We start from the raw sequence: 22,113 nt of genomic DNA, 5'->3' as shown, positions 1-22,113 counted from the left end.
GAATGTACTTACAGTTAGTGTGGTGGCAGCTGGAGTCGGGTGATTCTTCCGGTGGTCCGACACTGCAGGGCGATGATCTCGTTCCCATTCCCATTCCAGCCTGGTGCGGCTGGTGCGGCAGGTTCAGCGGTGCTCTGTGGTGCGCGTGGCTCCGGCGACATTTTGTGAAAGCCTGGAACCCCTGAACTTCTATTGCCTCAATGCTTTGGTCTCTGGGAAAATGGTCGCCGTAGGCAGTGCATGCGTAGATTGAGATCTCGGTTCCGAGGTCTTGTCTACCGAGATGTCGGGATGAGATCTTGTTGCCAAGATGTCAATCTGCGCCTGGGGAATCAATCTTGCCTCTGGGAAAATGGCCGCCGGAGGCAGCATATGTGCAGGTTGTGATCTCAGCTCCGAGATCTCGTTTCCAGAGATCTCGTTGCCGAGATCTCAATTTGCGCATGCGCCGCATCAGGCGGCCATTTTCCTGGAGGCCACAGCATCGAGGCAATAGAAGTGCGGGGGCTTTGGGCTTTCACAAAATGTCGCTGTAGCCCCCGCACCACCTAACACCCCCAAACCTGGAGCACCAGCCGCATCAGGCTGGGATGGGAGCAAGATCATCGCCCTGCAGCACAAGAATGGGATGGGATTTCCCGGAGACCACTGCATCGCAGCAACGGATGTGCGGGGGCTCCAGGCTTTCACAAAATGTTGCAGTAACCCCCCACACCGTTGAACACGGCCGAACCTGCGCACCAGTCTGGGACATATCGCTGGATTACCAAACACCCTCTGTGACTCCGCTGCCGATCCCCCCAGGTAAGCTGAATTCAGGACTGTAAGACGGACTCCTATTTGACTCATTAATTTTTTTCCCCATTTTCCATCTGAAAATTTGGGGTGCGTCTTATGGTCCAGTGCGTTCGAAAAATACGGTAAGTGGCTGAGAAGAGGATGACCAAGAGGAGGAGCAACGTACATACATTGCCTGGACACTGGCGTGTCAGCGCTGCTGGGCTACGTAGCATGGCAGTAGCATATACTTGAATAACATAAGCTATATTTGGAAATGTAAAGCGCAGCCCTAGAAATTCGGGGCTTTATACTTATGATTTGGGACCCAGGCCACAAATAAAAATGACTAGCGACGATCCTGCATGGTCCTGTCCCAACTTCTTTGAGACGTGGTGCTGCCATCAATTTAAAATGAGTTAATTGTTTCAAATTGAATGGAAATATGTCTGACTTTCTACTTCTGATTTGTTTTTTTGTGATATGTCGTGAATAAAATATGGCTGTAAGGGATTTCCAAATCATTGGATTCTTGTTTTCTATATATTTTACACTGTGTCCCAACTTTTTGTGAACTAGAGTTGTAGTAAAATCTTGTGAAACTCAGCCTATACTAATATCCCCTTGATTTATCATGGCTGAAGCACTTATTTGTAATGTGCAGCAATCTAAGGTCATGAACAGGCTCAACACATTAGCACATTAGCTTGGTACATGAGTATCCAGAGTCAGATCAATAGGCAAACAGGAACAGAGAGTGAAGAGATCAGCTGTGCAATACCCCCTATACAAAGGAGAGAAGATGTGGTTCAGATTATACTTTTATGAATCATTAGACAGAGGTGACAATGGTAGTTATGTGCTGTATTTTACAAGTTTTCCTACGATGTCTACTACTAATTTGCAACACAAAGATCTATATTCCATGATCAGTATGTTATTCAAAAATCAAAGCATGTGGCACAATTGGGGCACTAAGAAAAGCAACCCACTACTTATAAGTATGAAATTCTTCCAGAATTTATAAATATGAATGAACCTGAAGCCATTAGCTTCCTGGTAAGAAAACAGCCACCACACTTCTAAAAGATATAGTTACCTATTTCAGTGATTTATGGTTTTCTCAAAATGCATATTCAGATCCTGAGCACTGGACTATCCAGGAACCTGTTGGACAGGGGTCCCCAACCTTTCTCACCTCAACAGCCACATTCAACTCTTTAATGATGGTAGCAAGCCACATCCCGTGGCTCACGAGTCACCACTGCACTGTAATGACACCCAGAGTCCACGTTACCCTTTCCCACAGAAAGCATTTTAGGCCACCCTCCCTTATAGAAAGTGTATTTACATCCAGGGGTTCCCACTTTGCTACTTTTGTTATTGTCGCATCAAGCTGTTCGCTATTCATCCACATTACATTGTGATACCATTATTCAAGCATTAAAAAACTACAGATGTGAATAGGAGCAAAGTAACTTATAGAATTGTATTCTATGAAAATAAAAAAAAATAATTCAAAACAACTTAAGAAACACTCTCACAATTTTTTTGTTTTAACCTGTGTGAATGTATGTGTAATTGAATATGTAATACACTGTACTCATTGATTGCCATCTTCCCCAGTTTCCAGCCATGATCCAATCTTCTTCTGGGTCACATGACTTTTATTAGAACATGCCGAATTACCCTGTGGTTTATGTGTGAGTCGGAATTGACTTTTACAATATAAACCTATGTGTTGTGAAATTGGATTCTGGGCTCCCCCGGTGGCCACTTGTGGAATTGTACTTGTGTGCATCATCCCCTCTGTTCACCTGCTCCTATCAGGATGTGGGAGTCGCTATATAACCTTGTTCCTCTGTCAGTTTCATGCCGGTCAACAATGTAATCAGAAGCCTTCTGTGCATGTTCCTGCTACTAGACAACTCCTAGCTAAGTTGGACTTTTGTCCTTGTGTGTTTTTGCATTTTGTTCCTGTTCACAGCTGCTGTTTCGTTACTGTGTCTGGAAAGCTCTTGTGAGCGGAAATTGCCACTCTGGTGTTATGAGTTAATGCTAGAGTCTTAAAGTAATTTCTGGATGGTGTTTTGATAGTGTTTTCTGCTGACTATGAAAGTGCCCTTTCTGTCTTCATGCTATCTAGTAAGCGGACCTCGATTTTGCTAAACCTATTTTCATACTACGTTTGTCATTTCATCTAAAATCACCGCCAATATATGTGGGGGCCTCTGTCTGCCTTTTGGGAAAATTTCTCTAGAGGTGAGCCAGGACTGTCTTTTCCTCTGCTAGGATTAGGTAGTTCTCCGGCTGGCGCTGGGCATCTAGGGATAAAAAACGTAGGCATGCTACCCGGCCACTTCTAGTTGTGCGGCAGGTTTAGTTCATGGTCAGTATAGTTTCCATCTTCCAAGAGCTAGTTCTCATATATGCTGGGCTATGTTCTCTCGCCATTGAGAATCATGACAATTTGACCGGCCCAAAAAAGGGTTAAATTACTGGCTGAGAAAGGAGAGAAAAAAGAAGTCTGCTACAATTTTTTTTTTCTTTTTTTTTTCCCCTCTAGTTCTGAGTGTGCTCTTAATTGAATCACTTGCTATTCTGCCTATACTGCAGCCTTCCTCTCTTTCTCTCCTTCTAATCCTTGAATGGCTCTGTGTTCACCTGTTTCAAATGGATCTTCAGAGTGTAGCTACAGGTTTGAATAATCTCGCCACAAAGGTACAAAATTTGCAAGATTTTGTTGTTCATGCACCTATGTCTGAGCCTAGAATTCCTTTGCCTGAATTCTTCTCGGGGAATAGATCTCACTTTCAAAATTTTAAAAATAATTGCAAATTGTTTTTGTCCCTGAAGTCTCGCTCTGCCGGAGATCCTGCACAGCAGGTCAGGATTGTAATTTCCTTGCTCCGGGGCGACCCTCAGGACTGGGCTTTTGCATTGGCACCAGGGGATCCTGCGTTGCTCAATGTGGATGCGTTTTTTCTGGCCTTGGGGTTGCTTTATGAGGAACCTCATTTAGAGCTTCAGGCGGAAAAGGCCTTGATGTCCTTGTCTCAGGGGCAAGATGAAGCTGAGATATACTGCCAAAAATTCCGCAAATGGTCTGTGCTTACTCAGTGGAATGAGTGCGCCCTGGCGGCGATTTTCAGAGAAGGTCTCTCTGATGCCATTAAGGATGTTATGGTGGGGTTCCCTGTGCCTGCGAGTCTGAATGAGTCCATGACGATGGCTATTCAGATCGATAGGCGTCTGCGGGAGCGCAAACCTGTGCACCATTTGGCGGTGTCTACTGAGAAAACGCCAGAAAATATGCAATGTGATAGAATTCTGTCCAGAAGCGAGCGGCAGAATTTTAGACGAAAAAATGGGTTGTGCTTCTATTGTGGTGATTCAACTCATGTTATATCAGCATGCTTTAAGCGTACTAAGAAGCCTGACAAGTCTGTTTCAATTAGCACTTTACAGTCTAAGTTTATTCTATCTGTGACCCTGATTTGTTCTTTGTCATCTATTACCGCGGACGCCTATGTCGACTCTGGCGCTGCTTTGAGTCTTATGGATTGGTCCTTTGCCAAACGCTGTGGGTATGATTTGGAGCCATTGGAGGCTCCGATACCTCTGAAAGGGATTGACTCCACCCCATTGGCTAGTAATAAACCACAATACTGGACACAAGCGACTATGCGTGTTAATCCGGATCACCAGGAGGTTATTCGCTTTCTGGTGCTGTATAATCTACATGATGTTTTGGTGCTGGGATTGCCATGGCTGCAATCTCATAACCCAGTCCTTGACTGGAGAGCTATGTCTGTGTTAAGCTGGGGATGTAAAGGAACTCATGGGGACGTACCTTTGGTTTCCATTTCATCATCTATTCCCTCTGAAATTCCTGAATTCTTGTCTGACTTTCGTGACGTTTTTGAAGAACCCAAGGTTGGTTCACTACCTCCGCACCGGGAGTGCGATTGTGCCATAGACTTGATCCCGGGTAGTAAATACCCTAAGGGTCGTTTATTTAATCTGTCTGTGCCTGAACACGCGGCTATGCGAGAATATATAAAGGAGTCCTTGGAAAAGGGACATATTCGTCCTTCGTCATCTCCCTTAGGAGCCGGTTTTTTCTTTGTGTCTAAGAAAGATGGCTCTTTGAGGCCGTGTATTGATTATCGACTTTTGAATAAAATCACGGTTAAATATCAATATCCGTTACCACTGCTTACTGATTTGTTTGCTCGTATAAAGGGGGCCAAGTGGTTCTCTAAGATTGATCTCCGTGGGGCGTATAATTTGGTGCGAATCAAGCAGGGGGATGAGTGGAAAACCGCATTTAATACGCCCGAGGGCCATTTTGAGTATTTGGTGATGCCTTTTGGTCTTTCAAATGCCCCTTCAGTCTTCCAGTCCTTTATGCATGACATTTTCCGCGATTATTTGGATAAATTTATGATTGTGTATCTGGATGATATTCTGATTTTTTCGGATGACTGGGACTCTCATGTCCAGCAGGTCAGGAGGGTTTTTCAGGTTTTGCGGTCTAATTCCTTGTGTGTGAAGGGTTCTAAGTGTGTTTTTGGGGTTCAAAAGATTTCCTTCTTGGGATACATTTTTTCCCCCTCTTCCATCGAGATGGATCCTGTCAAGGTTCAGGCTATTGGTGATTGGACGCAACCCTCTTCTCTTAAGAGTCTTCAGAAATTTTTGGGCTTTGCTAACTTTTATCGTCGATTTATTGCTGGTTTTTCTGATGTTGTAAAACCATTGACTGATTTGACTAAGAAGGGTGCTGATGTTGCTGATTGGTCCCCTGATGCTGTGGAGGCCTTTCGGGAGCTCAAGCGCCGCTTTTCTTCCGCCCCAGTGTTGCGTCAGCCTGATGTTGCTCTTCCTTTTCAGGTTGAGGTCGACGCTTCTGAAATCGGAGCTGGGGCGGTGTTGTCGCAGAGAAGTTCCGACTGCTCCGTGATGAGACCTTGTGCCTTTTTTTCCCGTAAATTTTCGCCCGCCGAGCGGAATTATGATATTGGGAATCGGGAGCTTTTGGCCATGAAGTGGGCTTTTGAGGAGTGGCGTCACTGGCTTGAGGGGGCCAGACATCAGGTGGTGGTACTGACTGACCACAAAAATTTAATTTACCTTGAGTCTGCCAGGCGCCTGAATCCTAGACAGGCGCGCTGGTCGTTGTTTTTCTCTCGGTTTAATTTTGTGGTGTCTTACCTACCGGGTTCTAAGAATGTTAAGGCGGATGCCCTTTCTAGGAGTTTTGAGCCTGACTCCCCTGGTAATTCTGAGCCCACAGGTATCCTTAAAGATGGAGTGATATTGTCTGCCGTTTCTCCAGACCTGCGGCGGGCCTTGCAGGAGTTTCAGGCGGATAGACCTGATCGTTGCCCACCTGGTAGACTGTTTGTTCCTGATGATTGGACCAGTAGAGTCATCTCTGAGGTTCATTCTTCTGCGTTGGCAGGTCATCCTGGAATCTTTGGTACCAGGGATTTGGTGGCAAGGTCCTTCTGGTGGCCTTCCCTGTCACGAGATGTGCGAGGCTTTGTGCAGTCTTGTGACGTTTGTGCTCGGGCCAAGCCTTGTTGTTCTCGGGCTAGTGGACTGTTGTTACCCTTGCCTATCCCGAAGAGGCCTTGGATGCACATCTCGATGGATTTTATTTCGGATCTGCCTGTTTCTCAGAAGATGTCTGTCATCTGGGTGGTGTGTGACCGTTTCTCTAAGATGGTCCATCTGGTTCCCTTGCCTAAGTTGCCTTCTTCTTCCGAGTTGGTTCCTCTGTTTTTTCAAAATGTTGTTCGTTTGCATGGTATTCCGGAGAATATCGTTTCTGACAGAGGGACCCAATTCGTGTCTAGATTTTGGCGGGCATTCTGTGCTAGGATGGGCATAGATTTGTCTTTTTCGTCTGCTTTCCATCCTCAGACTAATGGCCAGACCGAGCGGACTAATCAGACCTTGGAGACATATTTGAGGTGTTTTGTGTCTGCGGATCAGGATGATTGGGTTGCTTTTTTGCCTTTGGCGGAGTTCGCCCTCAATAATCGGGCCAGCTCTGCCACCTTGGTGTCCCCGTTTTTCTGTAATTCGGGGTTTCATCCTCGATTTTCCTCCGGTCAAGTGGAATCTTCGGATTGTCCTGGAGTGGATGCTGTGGTGGAGAGGTTGCATCAGATTTGGGGGCAGGTGGTGGACAATTTGAAGTTGTCCCAGGAGAAGACTCAGCTTTTTGCCAACCGCCGTCGTCGTGTTGGTCCTCGGCTTTGTGTTGGGGACTTGGTGTGGTTGTCTTCTCGTTTTGTCCCTATGAGGGTTTCTTCTCCTAAGTTTAAGCCTCGGTTCATCGGCCCGTACAAGATATTGGAGATTCTTAACCCTGTGTCCTTCCGTTTGGACCTCCCTGCATCCTTTTCGATTCATAATGTTTTTCATCGGTCATTGTTGCGCAGGTATGAGGTACCGGCTGTGCCTTCCGTTGAGCCTCCTGCTCCGGTGTTGGTTGAGGGTAAGTTGGAGTACGTTGTGGAAAAGATCTTAGACTCTCGTGTTTCCAGACGGAAACTCCAGTATCTGGTCAAATGGAAGGAATACGGTCAGGAGGATAATTCTTGGGTCACTGCCTCTGATGTTCATGCCTCCGATCTTGTCCGTGCCTTTCATAGGGCTCATCCTGATCGCCCTGGTGGTTCTGGTGAGGGTTCGGTGCCCCCTCCTTGAGGGGGGGGTACTGTTGTGAAATTGGATTCTGGGCTCCCCCGGTGGCCACTTGTGGAATTGTAGTTGTGTGCATCATCCCCTCTGTTCACCTGCTCCTATCAGGATGTGGGAGTCGCTATATAACCTTGCTCCTCTGTCAGTTTCATGCCGGTCAACAATGTAATCAGAAGCCTTCTGTGCATGTTCCTGCTACTAGACAACTCCTAGCTAAGTTGGACTTTTGTCCTTGTGTGTTTTTGCATTTTGTTCCTGTTCACAGCTGCTGTTTCGTTACTGTGTCTGGAAAGCTCTTGTGAGCGGAAATTGCCACTCTGGTGTTATGAGTTAATGCTAGAGTCTTAAAGTAATTTCTGGATGGTGTTTTGATAGTGTTTTCTGCTGACCATGAAAGTGCCCTTTCTGTCTTCATGCTATCTAGTAAGCGGACCTCGATTTTGCTAAACCTATTTTCATACTACGTTTGTCATTTCATCTAAAATCACCGCCAATATATGTGGGGGCCTCTGTCTGCCTTTTGGGAAAATTTCTCTAGAGGTGAGCCAGGACTGTCTTTTCCTCTGCTAGGATTAGGTAGTTCTCCGGCTGGCGCTGGGCATCTAGGGATAAAAAACGTAGGCATGCTACCCGGCCACTTCTAGTTGTGCGGCAGGTTTAGTTCATGGTCAGTATAGTTTCCATCTTCCAAGAGCTAGTTCTCATATATGCTGGGCTATGTTCTCTCGCCATTGAGAATCATGACACCTATGGAGAAAACAATTGCATCATGCTGCGAGCGGCTCCACTATTCGGATCACACGCACCCATACAAGGCTATGAAACATTGAACAGAAACAATGGAGAAGATGGACAAATTACATTTTCCATCTTTTATTCAGCCGTGATACAATTCTCTCATTCACTCTGCTGCTCGGCTGCTTACATGAGAGAATGGCAGCAGACCGGAGCTGCAGGGTTCCGTGCTCTGCTTTCTACCCGCTTCCTGTCTTTTGTGGTGGAGAGGGCAATGATGGAGCTGGTGGAGAGGGCAACGATGGGGGTGGTGGAGAGGGCAATGATGGAGGTGGTGCAGAGGGCAATGCTGGAGGTTATGGAGAGGACAATAATGGATGTTCAGAAGGACAATGACTGGGGTGGTAGGGGAGAACAATGGGGTGGTGGAGAGGGCAATGATGGAGGTGGTGGAGAAAGCAATGATGGAGGTGGTGGAGAGGGCAGTGATGGAGGTGGTGGAGAGGGCAATGATGGGGTGATGGGGAGGGCAATGATGGAGGTGGCGCAGAGGGCAATGCTGGATGTTGTGGAGAGGACAATAATGGATGTTCAGAAGGACAATGACTGGGGTGGTATGGGAGAACAATGATTGGGGTGTTGGAGAGGACATTGATGAAGGTGGTAGGGGAGAACAATGGGGTGGTGGAGAGGGCAATGATGGAGGTGGTGGAGAAAGCAATGATGGAGGTGGTGGAGAGGGCAGTGATGGAGGTGGTGGAGAGGGCAGTGATGGAGGTGGTGGAGGGGGCAATGATGGAAGTGGTGGAGATGGCAATGATGTAGGTGGTGGAGAGGGCAATGATGGAGGTGGTGGAGAGGGCAATGATGGAGGTGGGGGAGAGTGCAATGATGGAGGTGGGGGAGAGGGAAATGATGGAGGTGGGGAGGGGGCAATGATAAGGGTGGGGGAGAGGGCAATGATGGGGGTGGTGAACAATGATTGGGGTGGTGGAGAGGGTAATGCTGAAGGTGGGGGAGAAGGCAATAATTGGGGTGGTAGAGAGGACAATGATGGAGGTGGTGGAGAGGACAAGGATGGAGGTGGTGAGGGAGAACAATGATTACAGAGGTGGAAAGGGCAATGATGGAGGTGGTGGAGAGGGAAATGATGGAGGTGGGGGAGAGGGCAATGATGGAGGTGGGGGAGAGTGCAATGATGGAGGTGGGGGAGAGGGAAATGATGGAGGTGGGGGAGGGGGCAATGATAAGGGTGGGGGAGAGGGCAATGATGGGGGTGGTGAACAATGATTGGGGTGGAGAGGGTAATGCTGAAGGTGGGGAGAAGGCAATAATTGGGGTGGTAGAGAGGACAATGATGGAGGTGGTGGATAGGACAAGGATGGAGGTGGTGAGGGAGAACAATGATTACAGAGGTGGAAAGGGCAATGATGGAGGTGGTGGAGAGGGAAATGATGGAGGTGGTGGAGAGGGCAATGATGGGGTGGTGGAGAGGGCAATGATGGAGGTGTGGGTGAGGGCAATGATGGAGGTGGGTGAGAGGGCAATGATGGAGAGGACAATGATGGAAGGGGGGAAAATGATGGGATGCGGGAGTGAGGAGGACAAAGAGGGATGTAGGGGATTAGGATGGGAGGAAGGGGGACTTATAATGGACTTAGGGGGAGGAGGACGTTAGATATAGATATGAATTAAATTGGGTGGTGGGGAGGGTGCTAAGCCCGTGATAGTGTCCTCCTTCATCTCACAATTCATTGTGATGCTATCAAGGACTTAAAATTTATTGGGGAGAGGAAAGGGTAAGGTGCATAGGACCCTTTATAATTAATTCAAAGGTGGGAGAAGATGCTGTCTGTATGCACTAGCCTTACAGGTAATTGGGGAGAGTCACAGACTGAATAATTTATATTATTGGGTGGCAGAGATTATGGTAAATGGAGGCAACAGTGCTGCATATGCATATCACTTCATATTTTTAATGGTGGGGTACATATCTGTATTCAGGAGGGAGGCATATGCACAGTGCCTTGCGAAAGTATTCGGCCCCCTGGAACTTTTCAACCGTTTCCCACATATCATGCTTCAAACATAAAGATACCAAATGCAAATTGTTGGTGAAGAATCAACAACAAGTGGAACACAATTGTGAAGTTGAACAAAATGTATTGCTTAATTTAAATTTTTGTGGAAATTCAAAAACTGAAAAGTGGGGAGTGCAATATTATTCGGCCCCTTTAACTTAATACTTTGTTGCGCCACCATTTGCTGTGATTACAGCAGCAAGTCGCTTGGGGTATGTCTCTATCAGTTTTGTACATCGAGAAACTGAAATTCTTGCCCATTCTTCTTCAGTGGCAAACAGCTCGAGTTCAGTGAGGTTTGATGGAGATCGTTTGTGAACAGCAGTTTTCAGCTCTTTTCACAGATTCTCAATTGGATTGAGGTCTGGACTTTGACTTGGCCATTCTAACACCTGGATACGTTTATTTGTGAACCATTCCATTGTAGATTTTGCTTTATGTTTTGGATCATTGTCTTGTTGGAAGACAAATCTCTGTCCCAGTCTCAGGACTTTTGCAGACTCAAACAGGTTTTCTTCAAGAATGGTCCTGTATTTGGCTCCATCCATCTTCCCATCAATTTTAACCATCTTCCCTGTCCCTGCTGAAGAAAATCAGGCCCAAACCATGATGCTGGAACCACCATGTTTGACAGTGGGGATGGTGTGTTCAAGGTGATGAGCTGTGTTGCCTTTACGCCAAACATATCGTTTGGCATTGTTGCCAAAAAGTTCAATTTTGGTTTCATCTGACCAGAGCACCTTCTTCCACATGTTTGGTGTGTCTCCCAGGTGGCTTGTTGCAAACTTTAAAGACACTTTTTATGGATATCTTTGAGAAATGGCTTTCTTCTTGCCACTCTTCCATAAAGGCCAGATTTGTGCAGTGTACGACTGATTGTTGTCCTATGGACACACTGTCCCACCTCAGCTGTAGATCTTTGCAGTTCATCCAGAGTGATCATGGGCCTCTTGGCTGCATCTCTGATCAGTCTTCTCCTTGTTTGAGATGAAAGTTTAGAGAGACGGCCGGGTCTTGGTAGATTTGCAGTGGTATGATACTCCTTCCATTTCAATATGATCGCTTGCACAGTGCTCCTTGGGATGTTTAAAGTTTTGGAAATCATTTTGTATCCAAATTTGGCTTTAAACTTTTCCACAACAGTAACACGGACCTGCCTGTTGTGTTCATTGGTCCTTATGATGCTCTCTGTGCTTCAAACAGAGCCCTGAGACTATAACAGAGCAGGTGCATTTATACGGAGACTTGATTACACACAGGTGGATTATATTTATCATCATTAGGCATTTAGGACAACATTGGATCATTCAGAGTTCCACAATGAACTTCTGGAGTGAGTTTGCTGCACTGAAAGTAAAGGGGCCGAATAATATTGCACGCCCCACTTTTCAGTTTTTTAATCTCCACAAAAATGTAAAATTACCAATAAATTTTGTTCAACTTCACAATTGTGTTCCACTTGTTGTTGATTCTTCACCAAAAATTTACATTTGGTATCTTTATCTTTGAAGCATGATATGTGGGAGTGGAAAAAGGTTGAAAAGTTCCAGGGGGCCGAATACTTTCGCAAGGCACTGTATGTATACAATGTATGTGACCTTGTTATTTTCAGGGCTGCGACAATCATCGTGACAAAAAGAGTCGTGGCTGGGAGATGTCGACATGAAGGTCTGACCAGATGGAGAAGAAACAGCAGAAAATGACTCTAATCAGACGAGACATCAGCGGTAAGTGCCTGGATGTAATTGTTATGCCTTATCTGTTCTGTATGACTTGGAGTAATAATAATTATTGGTAAAATCCCTTATGCCACATTCTCACATTTGTGTGATATGTCCGTGTGCTTCCAGATTTTTTATTGGACGGCACACGGACTCGTAGAGTTTTATAGGTCCACTTACACATGTGTGAAAATCACAGATCTGAGAATGAGATGTGTGGGTCAGAGAATGTTCTGTTCTGATCCGTTTTTGAGGATCAGAATAGGGCATGCTTAATGCGTCTGTAAAAACGAGCAACACGCCGACACTGCACATGGTTACAGGAATGTAGCTTTATTATTTATGTATAGCACAGTCCCTTAGCAAATAATGTACTCACTTATTATGTATAGCACAGTCCCTTAGAATAAAGAACTCTGAACTCATCATCTTTCCTCCATCTCACAGATCTTCCTTACCTGATCTATCTATCACAATTAATGACATCACGCTTTTCCCCATACCAGAATTCCGCTGCCTTGGAGTAACCCTGACTCTGCCCTGTCCTACAAACCGCACATCCAAGTTCTTTCCACCTCCTGTCGCCTCCAGCTCAAAAATATATCCAGAATCCGTCCTTTCCTCAACCTTCAATCTACTAAAATGCTTGTGCATGCCCTCATCATTTCCCGCCTCGACTACTGCAACATCCTTTTTTCTGGCCTCCCTGCTAACTCTCTCGCACCTCTCCAGTACATGCTTAACTCTGCTGCCCGACTAATTCCATCTCTCTCCTCGCTACTCCTCCGCTTCTCCCCTCTGCAAATCTCTTCTCTGGCTCCCATTTCCTCAGTGTATCCAGTTCAAATTACTAATACTGACCTATAAAGCCATCCATAACCAGTCTCCTCCATATATCTCTGAACTAATCTCCCGATATCTTCCCTCACGTAATCTCCGGTCCTCCCAAGACCTCCTTCTGTCCTCTACACTTAAGGCCCCGTCTCACATAGCGATTTACCAGCGATCACGACCAGCGATACGACCTGGCCGTGATCGTTGGTAAGTCGCTGTGTGGTCGCTGGGGAGCTGTCACACAGACAGCTCTCTCCAGCGACCAACGATCAGGGGAACGACTTCGGCATCGTTGAAACTGTCTTCAACGATGCCAAAGTCCCCCTGCAGCACCCGGGTAACCAGGGTAAACATCGGGTTACTAAGCGCAGGGCCGCGCTTAGTAACCCGATGTTTACCCTGGTTACCAAAAAAAACAAACAGTACATACTCGCCTTTCGGTGTCCCTTGCCGTCTGCTTCCTGCTCTGACTGAGCCGCCGTGACGTCACCGCTGTGATCTGCTTTCACTTTCACTTTGCGGCGCTCAGTCAGAGCAGGAAGCAGACGCCAAGGGACCTGACGGACATCAGATGGTGAGTATGTACTGTTTGTTTTTTTTTACATTTACGCTGGTAACCAGGGTAAACATCGGGTTACTAAGCGCGGCCCTGCGCTTAGTAACCCGATGTTTACCCTGGTTACCAGTGAAGACATCGCTGGATCGGTGTCACACACACCGATTCAGCGATGTCAGCGGGACCTCAACGACCAAAAAAAGGTCCAGGCCATTCCGACACGACCAGCGATCTCACAGCAGGGGCCTGATCGCTGGTACGTGTCACACATAGCGAGATCGCTACTGAGGTCGCTGTTGCGTCACAAAACTTGTGACTCAGCAGCGATCTCGCTAGCGATCTCGCTATGTGAGACGGGGCCTATATTCATTCCTCACCTAATCACCTCCAAGACTTCTCCTGAATATCCCCCATCCTCTGGAATTCTGTGCCCCAACACGTCCGACTATCAACCAAATTCGGATCCTTCAGATTCAACCTGAAAACCCATATCTTCAAGAAAGCCTACAGCCTGCAATGACCCTGCTACCGCCTCACCAACACTGGAGCTGCCGCAACCCCCAACCTACTGTCTCCTTCCCCACCATCCTGTAGAATGTAAGCCCGCAAGGGCAGGGTCCTCTCCCCTCTGTATCAGTCTGTTATTGTTAGTCTGTTTACTGTAATTTGTATGCAACCCCTTCTCATGTACAGCACCATGGAATCAATGGTGCTATATAAATAAATAACAATAATAATAGTGTACTCACTTATTGTGTATAGCAGAGTCCTTCAGTATATAGTGTACTCACTTATTATGTATAGCGCCGTCCTTAGTTACATAGTTTCCTTTTTTATTATGTATAACACCGTCCCTTATTACTTACCATCCTCTCTAGTTATACTGTATATGATGATATTCCTTATTATATTGCATGCTCTGCTGTTATGTACAGCACTATCTCTTACATGGTGTATGCTTGTTATTTTTGTTATTCACAGCACACTCTCTGTATTACATAGTCCCCTCTCGTTAGAATATAAAATGACTGCTGATGGAGCAGCCGGTGACCAGACGACCAGTCCATCAGCTCCTCCGTCATTGCATTATATATCTAACAAGCTGTTGTAATAAAAAACATATGGTGTATATAGTTTTGTCACCATATACATTTACACAGGTTGCAGGTTTAGGAGATGAAAAGTTTCCTGAGAGTTCTTGTTTAATAGAAGTCCCATTCTATATTTTCTCGGTTCCCTTGACAAATGTACCAGTGACCTCACCTCTAGGTAAACTAAGCCCTGGCTTTGAAAGTGTACATTCACTGGACCCTGATCTTTGAGCTAAAAAAAAGTTTCTCTATCTACCAGTTCTTAAATCAACATTTCTTCCCATTTTGACAAAGGAGCAAAATGGCAAATTCTGTGCGGACCCTGTGCATTGCCTTTATAATACTCTTCATCCATCAGACAGAACAAACAGGTATGATTTCATTTTGAATTTCTGATACATTTTACAGTTTGATTTCTTTAGAAATTGTTTATAAAAATAAAATATCAAAGTAAAAATAATAACCATTTTTATGTCTTATACTGAAAGCAACTGGTTCCAACCAATATAAATGTGAAAACTCATAGGAGAGAGCTTTTGTGTCGCAGGCAAAATCATTTAGATCATAGGAATTTTTTTTTTGCATATGCTCCTATCTTTACAAATATTCTAAACGCAAAAATATTGGTAGACTCAATTGATCTGGAGGAGAATGTTTTGACTACATTTTCAGGATAATTTTGTTAATTGCTGCTTTTTGATACCTCTAGAATCTTGTACTTGGTCAGAATAAATGCCTCTATATATAAAGATTACACAGTCCAGATACCATGAGAAAATTACACATTACAGAATTGATATTGCCTGGAGAATTACTAGTGTCCAGTAGTTGTATGAATCAATTTACAGACCCAAGTCCAGTGGCCAGACCAGTAATCTGGGGCCACTGGACAAGAGCCTTAAGAGCCATCTCTTAACAGATGGCATTTGTGTTTCTGATTGGATGGTCTGGCGCGATGTCACATGTGCGTCACGTTGCAAACATGACATTATGCCAGGCAAAGGAAGAACAGCAGATGCCTGCAGATAGGCATTTCTCAAGGTTTCGGTCCATAAGCCACAGTACTGAACTGGCCGTAGAACTGGGTCCTGTGAATTAATTTGGACTATTTTTACTAGTGTCTAGCACAGTTGAATGCTGACAGCTAGCCTTTATGTACTTGTGACTTTCAAACAACAGTGAATATATTGCCCAGTCCTTGCTGTTTTGCAATGGACTACTGTACCCTATGTTGCTATCATAGATATCAGTATTTTAGTTACTGTGTATAAAAGGGTTAGGGTGGTTTCACACTTGCGTTGAGGAGGGCTGCGGATGGCAGCTTACTTCCTCCTTTCTTCCTCTGTGAAGCTCCGCCCACGCTCCGCCTACTGCCGCATGCGTCCTGCGTTTCCCTGTGTACCTATCTTTAACATTGGGTACACAAGGACATGCGTTGTATGCGGATGTGTCCGCATGCGGTGATTTGAGGTGTGCGGCGACCGCACGGAAACGCAAAATGTAGGCGAAGCGTGGGCAGAGCTTCACGGAGGAAGAAAGATGGAAGTAAGCTGCCATCCGCAGCCCTCCTCAACGCAAGTGTGAATCCACCCACAGACTAAGTGACAAAGACTGGTTGGTAGTATTAACTCCTTCACCCCGAAGCCTGATTTCATCTTCATTACCAGGCCAAATATTAAAATTCTGACCAGTGTCACTTTATGTGGAATACTTCAAAGGGTCCCACTGATGATACTGTACTTCTTGCTAATGGTAAAGTTTTCTCAAAATGACTTTTATTTGTGAAAAAAAAACAGAAATTTGGCTAAAATGTTGAAAATTTAGCAATTTTCAAACTTTTAATTTTTATGCCCTTAAATCAGAAAGTTGTGTCACACAAAATAGTTAATATATTCATATATAATATATATTATAATAATATAATAATAATATAATATATTCACATATTTCACATATGTCTACTTTCATTCTGAACAATTTTTGCAACATATTTTTTGTTTGCTTAACAGAAGTTTACAACGTTGAGCTGTGAAATGAAAAAAAAAATCTAATTTTCCCCAAAAAAATTTTGTTTTAGCCTCAAATTTAGCTTTTTCACAAGAGTAACAGGAGAATTTGCACCATTCCCTTTGTTCTGCAATTTCTCCTGAGTACGCAGATATCCCATATGTGAGGGAAAATTACTGTTTGAGCAAGCAGCAGGGCTTGTTATGGAAGGAGTGTCATTTGGCTTTATGAATGCAAACTGTGCTAGAATCATTAGAAGATGCCATGTCGTGTTTGGAGAGCCTCTGATGTGCCTAAACAGTGGAAATCCCCAATGAACCCATTTTGGATACTAGACCCCTCAATGAACTTATCTAGATGTGTGGTGAGCACATTGAACCCTCAGGTGCTTCACAGAAGTTTATATTGTTGAGCAGTGAAAATAAAAAAAATCACATTTATCCCACAAAAAAAGTAATTTTTGCACCATTTTTTTATTTTCACAAGGGTAACAGGAAACAATGCACCACACAATTTGATGTGCAATTTTTCCTGATTACATCAATACACAATATGGGGAGGAAAACTATTGTTTGTGCGCATGGTGGGGCTTAGAAGGGAAGGAGCGCTATTTTACTTTCTGAATGCAAAATTTGCTGGAATCATTAGCGGACTCAATGTCGCTTTTGGAAAGTTTCTGATGTACCTAAACAGTGAAGACCTTTGACAAATGAACCCATTTTAGAAACTAGACGCCTCAAGGAACTTATCTAGATGTGTGGTGAGCACCTTGAACCCCCAGTGCTTCACAGAAGTTTATAACGTTGAGTCATAAAAATAAAAAATCTAATTTGTTTCACTAAAATGTTCTTTTAGCCTCAATTTTTTTATTTTCACAAGGGTAACAGAAAAAAATTGTCCCAAAAATTTGTGCAATTTCTCATGAGTACACTGATACCCCATATATCAGGAAAAATACTGTTTGGGTACACAGAAGGGCTTAGAAAGGAAGGAGTGATGTTTTGGAACGCAGATTTTGACAGAATGGTCTGCGAGTGCAATTTCACATTTGGAAAGCCCCTGATTTGTGTAAATAGAGGAAACTCCACACAGGTGACCCCAGTTTTGGAAACTAAACCCCTCAAGGAATTTCCCTAGAAGGGTGGTTAGCACAGTGAAAAGCGTAGAGAGGAAAAAAGCCCCATGTTGGACTTCAGAGTTTGCTGGACTAATTTGAGGGTGCCCCGTCATATTGGTAGAGCCCCTGAGGTGCCAGGACAGCATAAATCCTGTAAGTGACCCCATTTTACAAACTATACCTCTCAATGATTTAATTTAGGTGTGCAATTATCATATAGACACTACAGGTGTGTCACTGAATTTTATACCAGAGGGCAGTGAAGAACAAATAATTACATTTTTGCTACAAAATTTGTTTTAGCCCCAGATTTTACATATTCACACTGGGAAATGGGTAAAAATGGCACCAACATCTGTCTCACAATTTATGCCCTATCTGTGGTTGTATAGTAATGCTTCGCCACACTGCGAAACTCGGGAGGAACTAAGCGCTATTTGCCTCCTGGAGCACAGATTTTCTTACAATAGTTTGCAGACTCCATATACAGAGCTGTAAGTGATAGCAGAGCAGAATCCTCCCTCAATTGACCCCATTTGGGAAATTTTACCCTTTGGGAATTTATCTATATGTGTAGTGATAATTTTGACTCCATGGATATTTTCCAGAAATAAGCAGTAGTGGATGTTGCTGAGTAAAAATTGCAAACTGCCATTGTAGTGCCCATTACGTTGTAGTCACCAGTACGTTGCCCGTAAATAAATAAGATGCAAAATCGATGGAAAAACACTAAAAAATAACCCACAAAATTACTAAAAAGACACAAAAATAGACGTTTCAGGACAAAAACGCCATTGAATCCTGACGCATCTTCCTCTTGAAAGCAGATGCAGTGTGCACATACCCTATTGAAAGGGGGGGGAACTTTTTTCTGCTAGAGGCTATTTGGATATTTGTACCATCATTCGGGGCCGCACAAAATTATCAACTTGAAATTTATCCTACTATACTTGGTCAAACAATTAATTAACTCATCCCTAATGTGATGATGGCTGCAGTTGCCTCTCTTTAGTGTGATGTTAGGTGGTATTGATGATTCTACTCACAACTGGAACGCAGTCTATTCTTTGAAATTAATTTTGAAAGTGCTTGTAGCAGTAAGTTCTGAAAATAGATGTATATGACACTGCAGGTCTCCTCACAGAGGTAAATTCATCATTGCTCATGTTACATTTATAGAACTCAAGGAGAGGTCTGCAGTTTACATCACTTAGGAGTCACCGAGACTGCTATATACATCACATGTGATACACTAGATCTGCTGTATACATCACATAGGATACACCATGACACTGGGACTGCTGTATGTATCACATAGGAGACACTGAAGCTGATGTATATGCAGCGCCCCAGAGTCCTGGTCGTTGCAGTACTGTGGCTCCGCCACTATGGGGAGCTATGGTGCGTCTGATGGCATTGAAGGAGTTCATCTGATCAGGTATCACAGACACCAATACATTTCACAGCTGGGCCTCCGGGGGGAGCTAAGGGTGCTATTCATTAGGCCACTCCCCACCATAGTGGGTAAACTGGGGGTCAGGCAGGAAGTTAGATCAGAAAGCTGACTGGGTTGGAACCAGGCAACACCTTGTGGCAGAGGGTGTTGTGGGGGAAGATACAGTAGGGTCTCTGTCAGGGGTGGGATCCTGACAGAGGCTTGGCAACAAGAAAGAACGTAACGGGACCGTGCCTGCTCCGGGTAGCGGCGGTGCCCAAGAAAGGATTAGAAGAGAGATAGATTGTGCTGAGTGAGAAACGAGATCACGCAGAAGGAGAAATACCAGTAGGAGTCGTGCTGTAAGACCGAAGCAACATCCTACTGAGGCGCACTACCGGTGGCCGGAACGCCGAGGGAGTAGAATAATATTCAGCTTCAAGCAATACTCCAAACCACGGTAGGACAGTCAGTCTAAGGCGGGCTGTCTAACACATATCACCTATGCAGTCTTGGGGGGCAACTTGTGGAGAGGGGCGACTCTAGGGTCCCGGAAGAGCTCCGAGCCTACCCGTCAAACGGGTGCCGTCCCAACCAGAACACCAGGGAGGGACGGAGGATTAGCAGAACATCATCTAATCGAGTTGTGAGGGAACTTAAGAAACAGACACAACAGTTGTGGGGGACTTTCCGTAAGCACAGCAGGGAAGGACCACAACACATAGCGCTAGTAGGAAGGCACCGATTTCCACCTGTGAAGAGAACTCTGGAGGTGCCATTGGACCGGCCGGACTTGCGCAGCCTGGTGAACCGTGTTCCGGACTGAGGACCCAGAGATCTTCAGTAAAGAGGTAAAGAGACTGCAACCTGGTGTCCTCGTTATTTACTGCACCGCACCACCACAGCATCACCACCATCATCTACACCTATTATTCACTGTGCGCCCCACGGCAGGGTCACGGACCGGGGCCTAGCCGCCGTGACAACCCCAGAGCAGAGACTCAGAGGCCCGGTACCGGGTACCCCTCGGCCCTGCGGCGGTGGGGGCGCCGCAATTTGGTGTCACGAACAGGATCTACTTAAGCCTGAAGAATCAGGTCATGTGTGCCTTGGAACTGTGATTTACTGTGCTTGGACTGTACTTTATTGCAAGGACTGTGCTGTGCTATTTGCCGCCAAAATCCGCCGCCATTGCAGCGCTGAGGAGAGCGCAGGAGACGAGGAGGGGCGTGAAGTGGGCGTAGGCAAGCTGGAGAGCGCGAACAGCAATGGCCGCCCAGTCCAAATATTTCTGTGTCCTGAGGACGTGTCCGTCAACAGCTGAGGTCCGCCTCCTGATCCTGTTTGGAGGGTGGAGACCATGGAGACGGGGCCGCCCACGAAAGAGACCGCGGGAAGAAGGCATTGGAGAGGAGATAAAGATGGCGACTCCGGAAGCACCGCACGGGAATGGTCGAACCCGGAGAGAGGCTGGACAGCCTGAGGTGGCCCAGGGTACGCCGTCACTGCGAGAGCTGACCCTTACAGGGCCAACGATGGGCCGACCTCCCCGGCCGCCGTCGGAAGAGTGTATGGCCGCGGCCGAAGCCCGGCGGATCGCTGCCCGCCTGGAGGCTGATGCCCGTGTGATCGCTCGGCTGGGCCAGCCCACGGAGGTCTGCTTGTCTCCAGTGTCCCCTGCTCCTTCCAACCCGGCCGCGGCTGAAAGTGCGCTGCAGATACAGGGCCTGAAGCTCATGCCTGAGGCCGAACACCTGCGGCGCTTGATGGCTGCATGGCGAGCCCGACCACAACCGGCAACCCAGGTTGATCTAACCACCGTTGCGGAGCCCCCCTTGTCCCACTGGGGTGTAGTGGTCTCCTTCAACCCTCAATATGGACGCGGGGTTATCCAAGAGATTGGAGAGCCGCTGCAAGTCCATGTGGACCGGGAGGAGGTGGAGCCCTGTGAAGGAAGATTCCCTTGCGACCTGGAGTCAGGTGACGCGGTAACTTATACCAGATGGAGGAGAGCCACGGGAGAGGCTGGCTGGATGGCGCGGGGCGTCCAGCGGTGCGTCGCACTACAAGCCGCTGCCGGAGCACCGGAGGATAAATCTCCTACTGAAAAAGCCGCTGAACCTGGCCCTGAAGAACAGCGGAGCACCCGGACTCACCATGTACCTTGGGGGCGTGCCGGAGCTTCGGTGAAAAGAACATCCCGGCGAGGGTTAACTCTTAAGGGGATCCTTCTGTGGACCTGGGATCCCTATTGTTTTGTTTTTTGTTTGTTTTTCTAAAGTTTTGCACAAGTTTTTAGTTAAAAAGAACTGCTGAAATCATGAACAGTGCATGATCCGAACTTCTTGTACATAGTTTGCACCTTATTAAAGGCGCTCCCTACTGGTTTTACTTAAAGAAGGACTCTTTGTGAAGATACCACACTGGAACCTTTGCTGAGTATGGACTGGTAGCTTGAGAAGGCGTGCTACCTCATAGAGACTTGGTCCCCTCTTAAAGGGGATGTTCATTTGTTGCGCTTAAACTGTGATATTGCTTAAGATAGGAAGCAATAGTGTCTTGACCAAAGAAAGTGATGATAATGTTTACATGAGAAAGTTATATGTATTTAATTAGTTAATTGTGAAGAAATACTGATGATGTTCTTTGAGAAGAAAAAGGTGAAAGATAGAAGAAGGATGCAGTGGGCCCATAGGGATAGACGTGGTGTCCAACATGCATGATAGAAAGAAAGATAATGAGAAGGCTTAATGTTCAATAGAAAATGTTCTGATAATGTTGATAGATAGTTAGGATAGAAGGTAAACCCTGAGTCCTCATAGGAGTCATGTAGAGATGGCTCAGTGCTCTTAAACTGAAAGTAATGTTATGTTCTATACTGTGTATAGTAGTTGAAAAGGCAGTAGGCCCTGGCTGAACGGGGCGGTCCTGTAACCGAAAGGAGAGGCAGAAGGTCTGGTGCCGATAGGACAGGCGGTCCTGCAGATCTAAAGAAGGAGAATGAAAAAGTTAAATTACCTTATAATGTGATTATAGGAAGGT

General features: G+C 45.7%; 1 protein-coding gene across 3 annotated transcripts in view; it reads left to right on the top strand.

Annotated features, from left to right (window-relative positions):
• The first annotated feature begins 11,924 nt into the window (after positions 1-11,924).
• Positions 11,925-22,113, top strand: part of PROZ (protein Z, vitamin K dependent plasma glycoprotein) — a 65,127-nt gene continuing 54,938 nt past the window's right edge. The window contains exons 1-2 of one of the 3 annotated variants that reach the window (XM_077296963.1): positions 11,944-12,037; positions 14,772-14,883. In XM_077296963.1, the coding sequence (XP_077153078.1) occupies positions 14,814-14,883 (70 nt within the window). In that variant the 5' untranslated portion in view covers positions 11,944-12,037; positions 14,772-14,813. Of the gene's footprint in view, positions 12,038-14,771; positions 14,884-22,113 lie in introns of all 3 variants that reach the window. The other 2 variants (XM_077296964.1, XM_077296965.1) reach the window with 2 other exon arrangements.

Source organism: Ranitomeya variabilis, chromosome 3 (assembly GCF_051348905.1).
Source record: "Ranitomeya variabilis isolate aRanVar5 chromosome 3, aRanVar5.hap1, whole genome shotgun sequence".
Taxonomy (NCBI): domain Eukaryota; kingdom Metazoa; phylum Chordata; class Amphibia; order Anura; family Dendrobatidae; genus Ranitomeya; species Ranitomeya variabilis.
The sequence above is the reverse complement of the archived record's forward strand: the minus strand, read 5'-3'. Positions and strand labels throughout refer to the sequence as shown.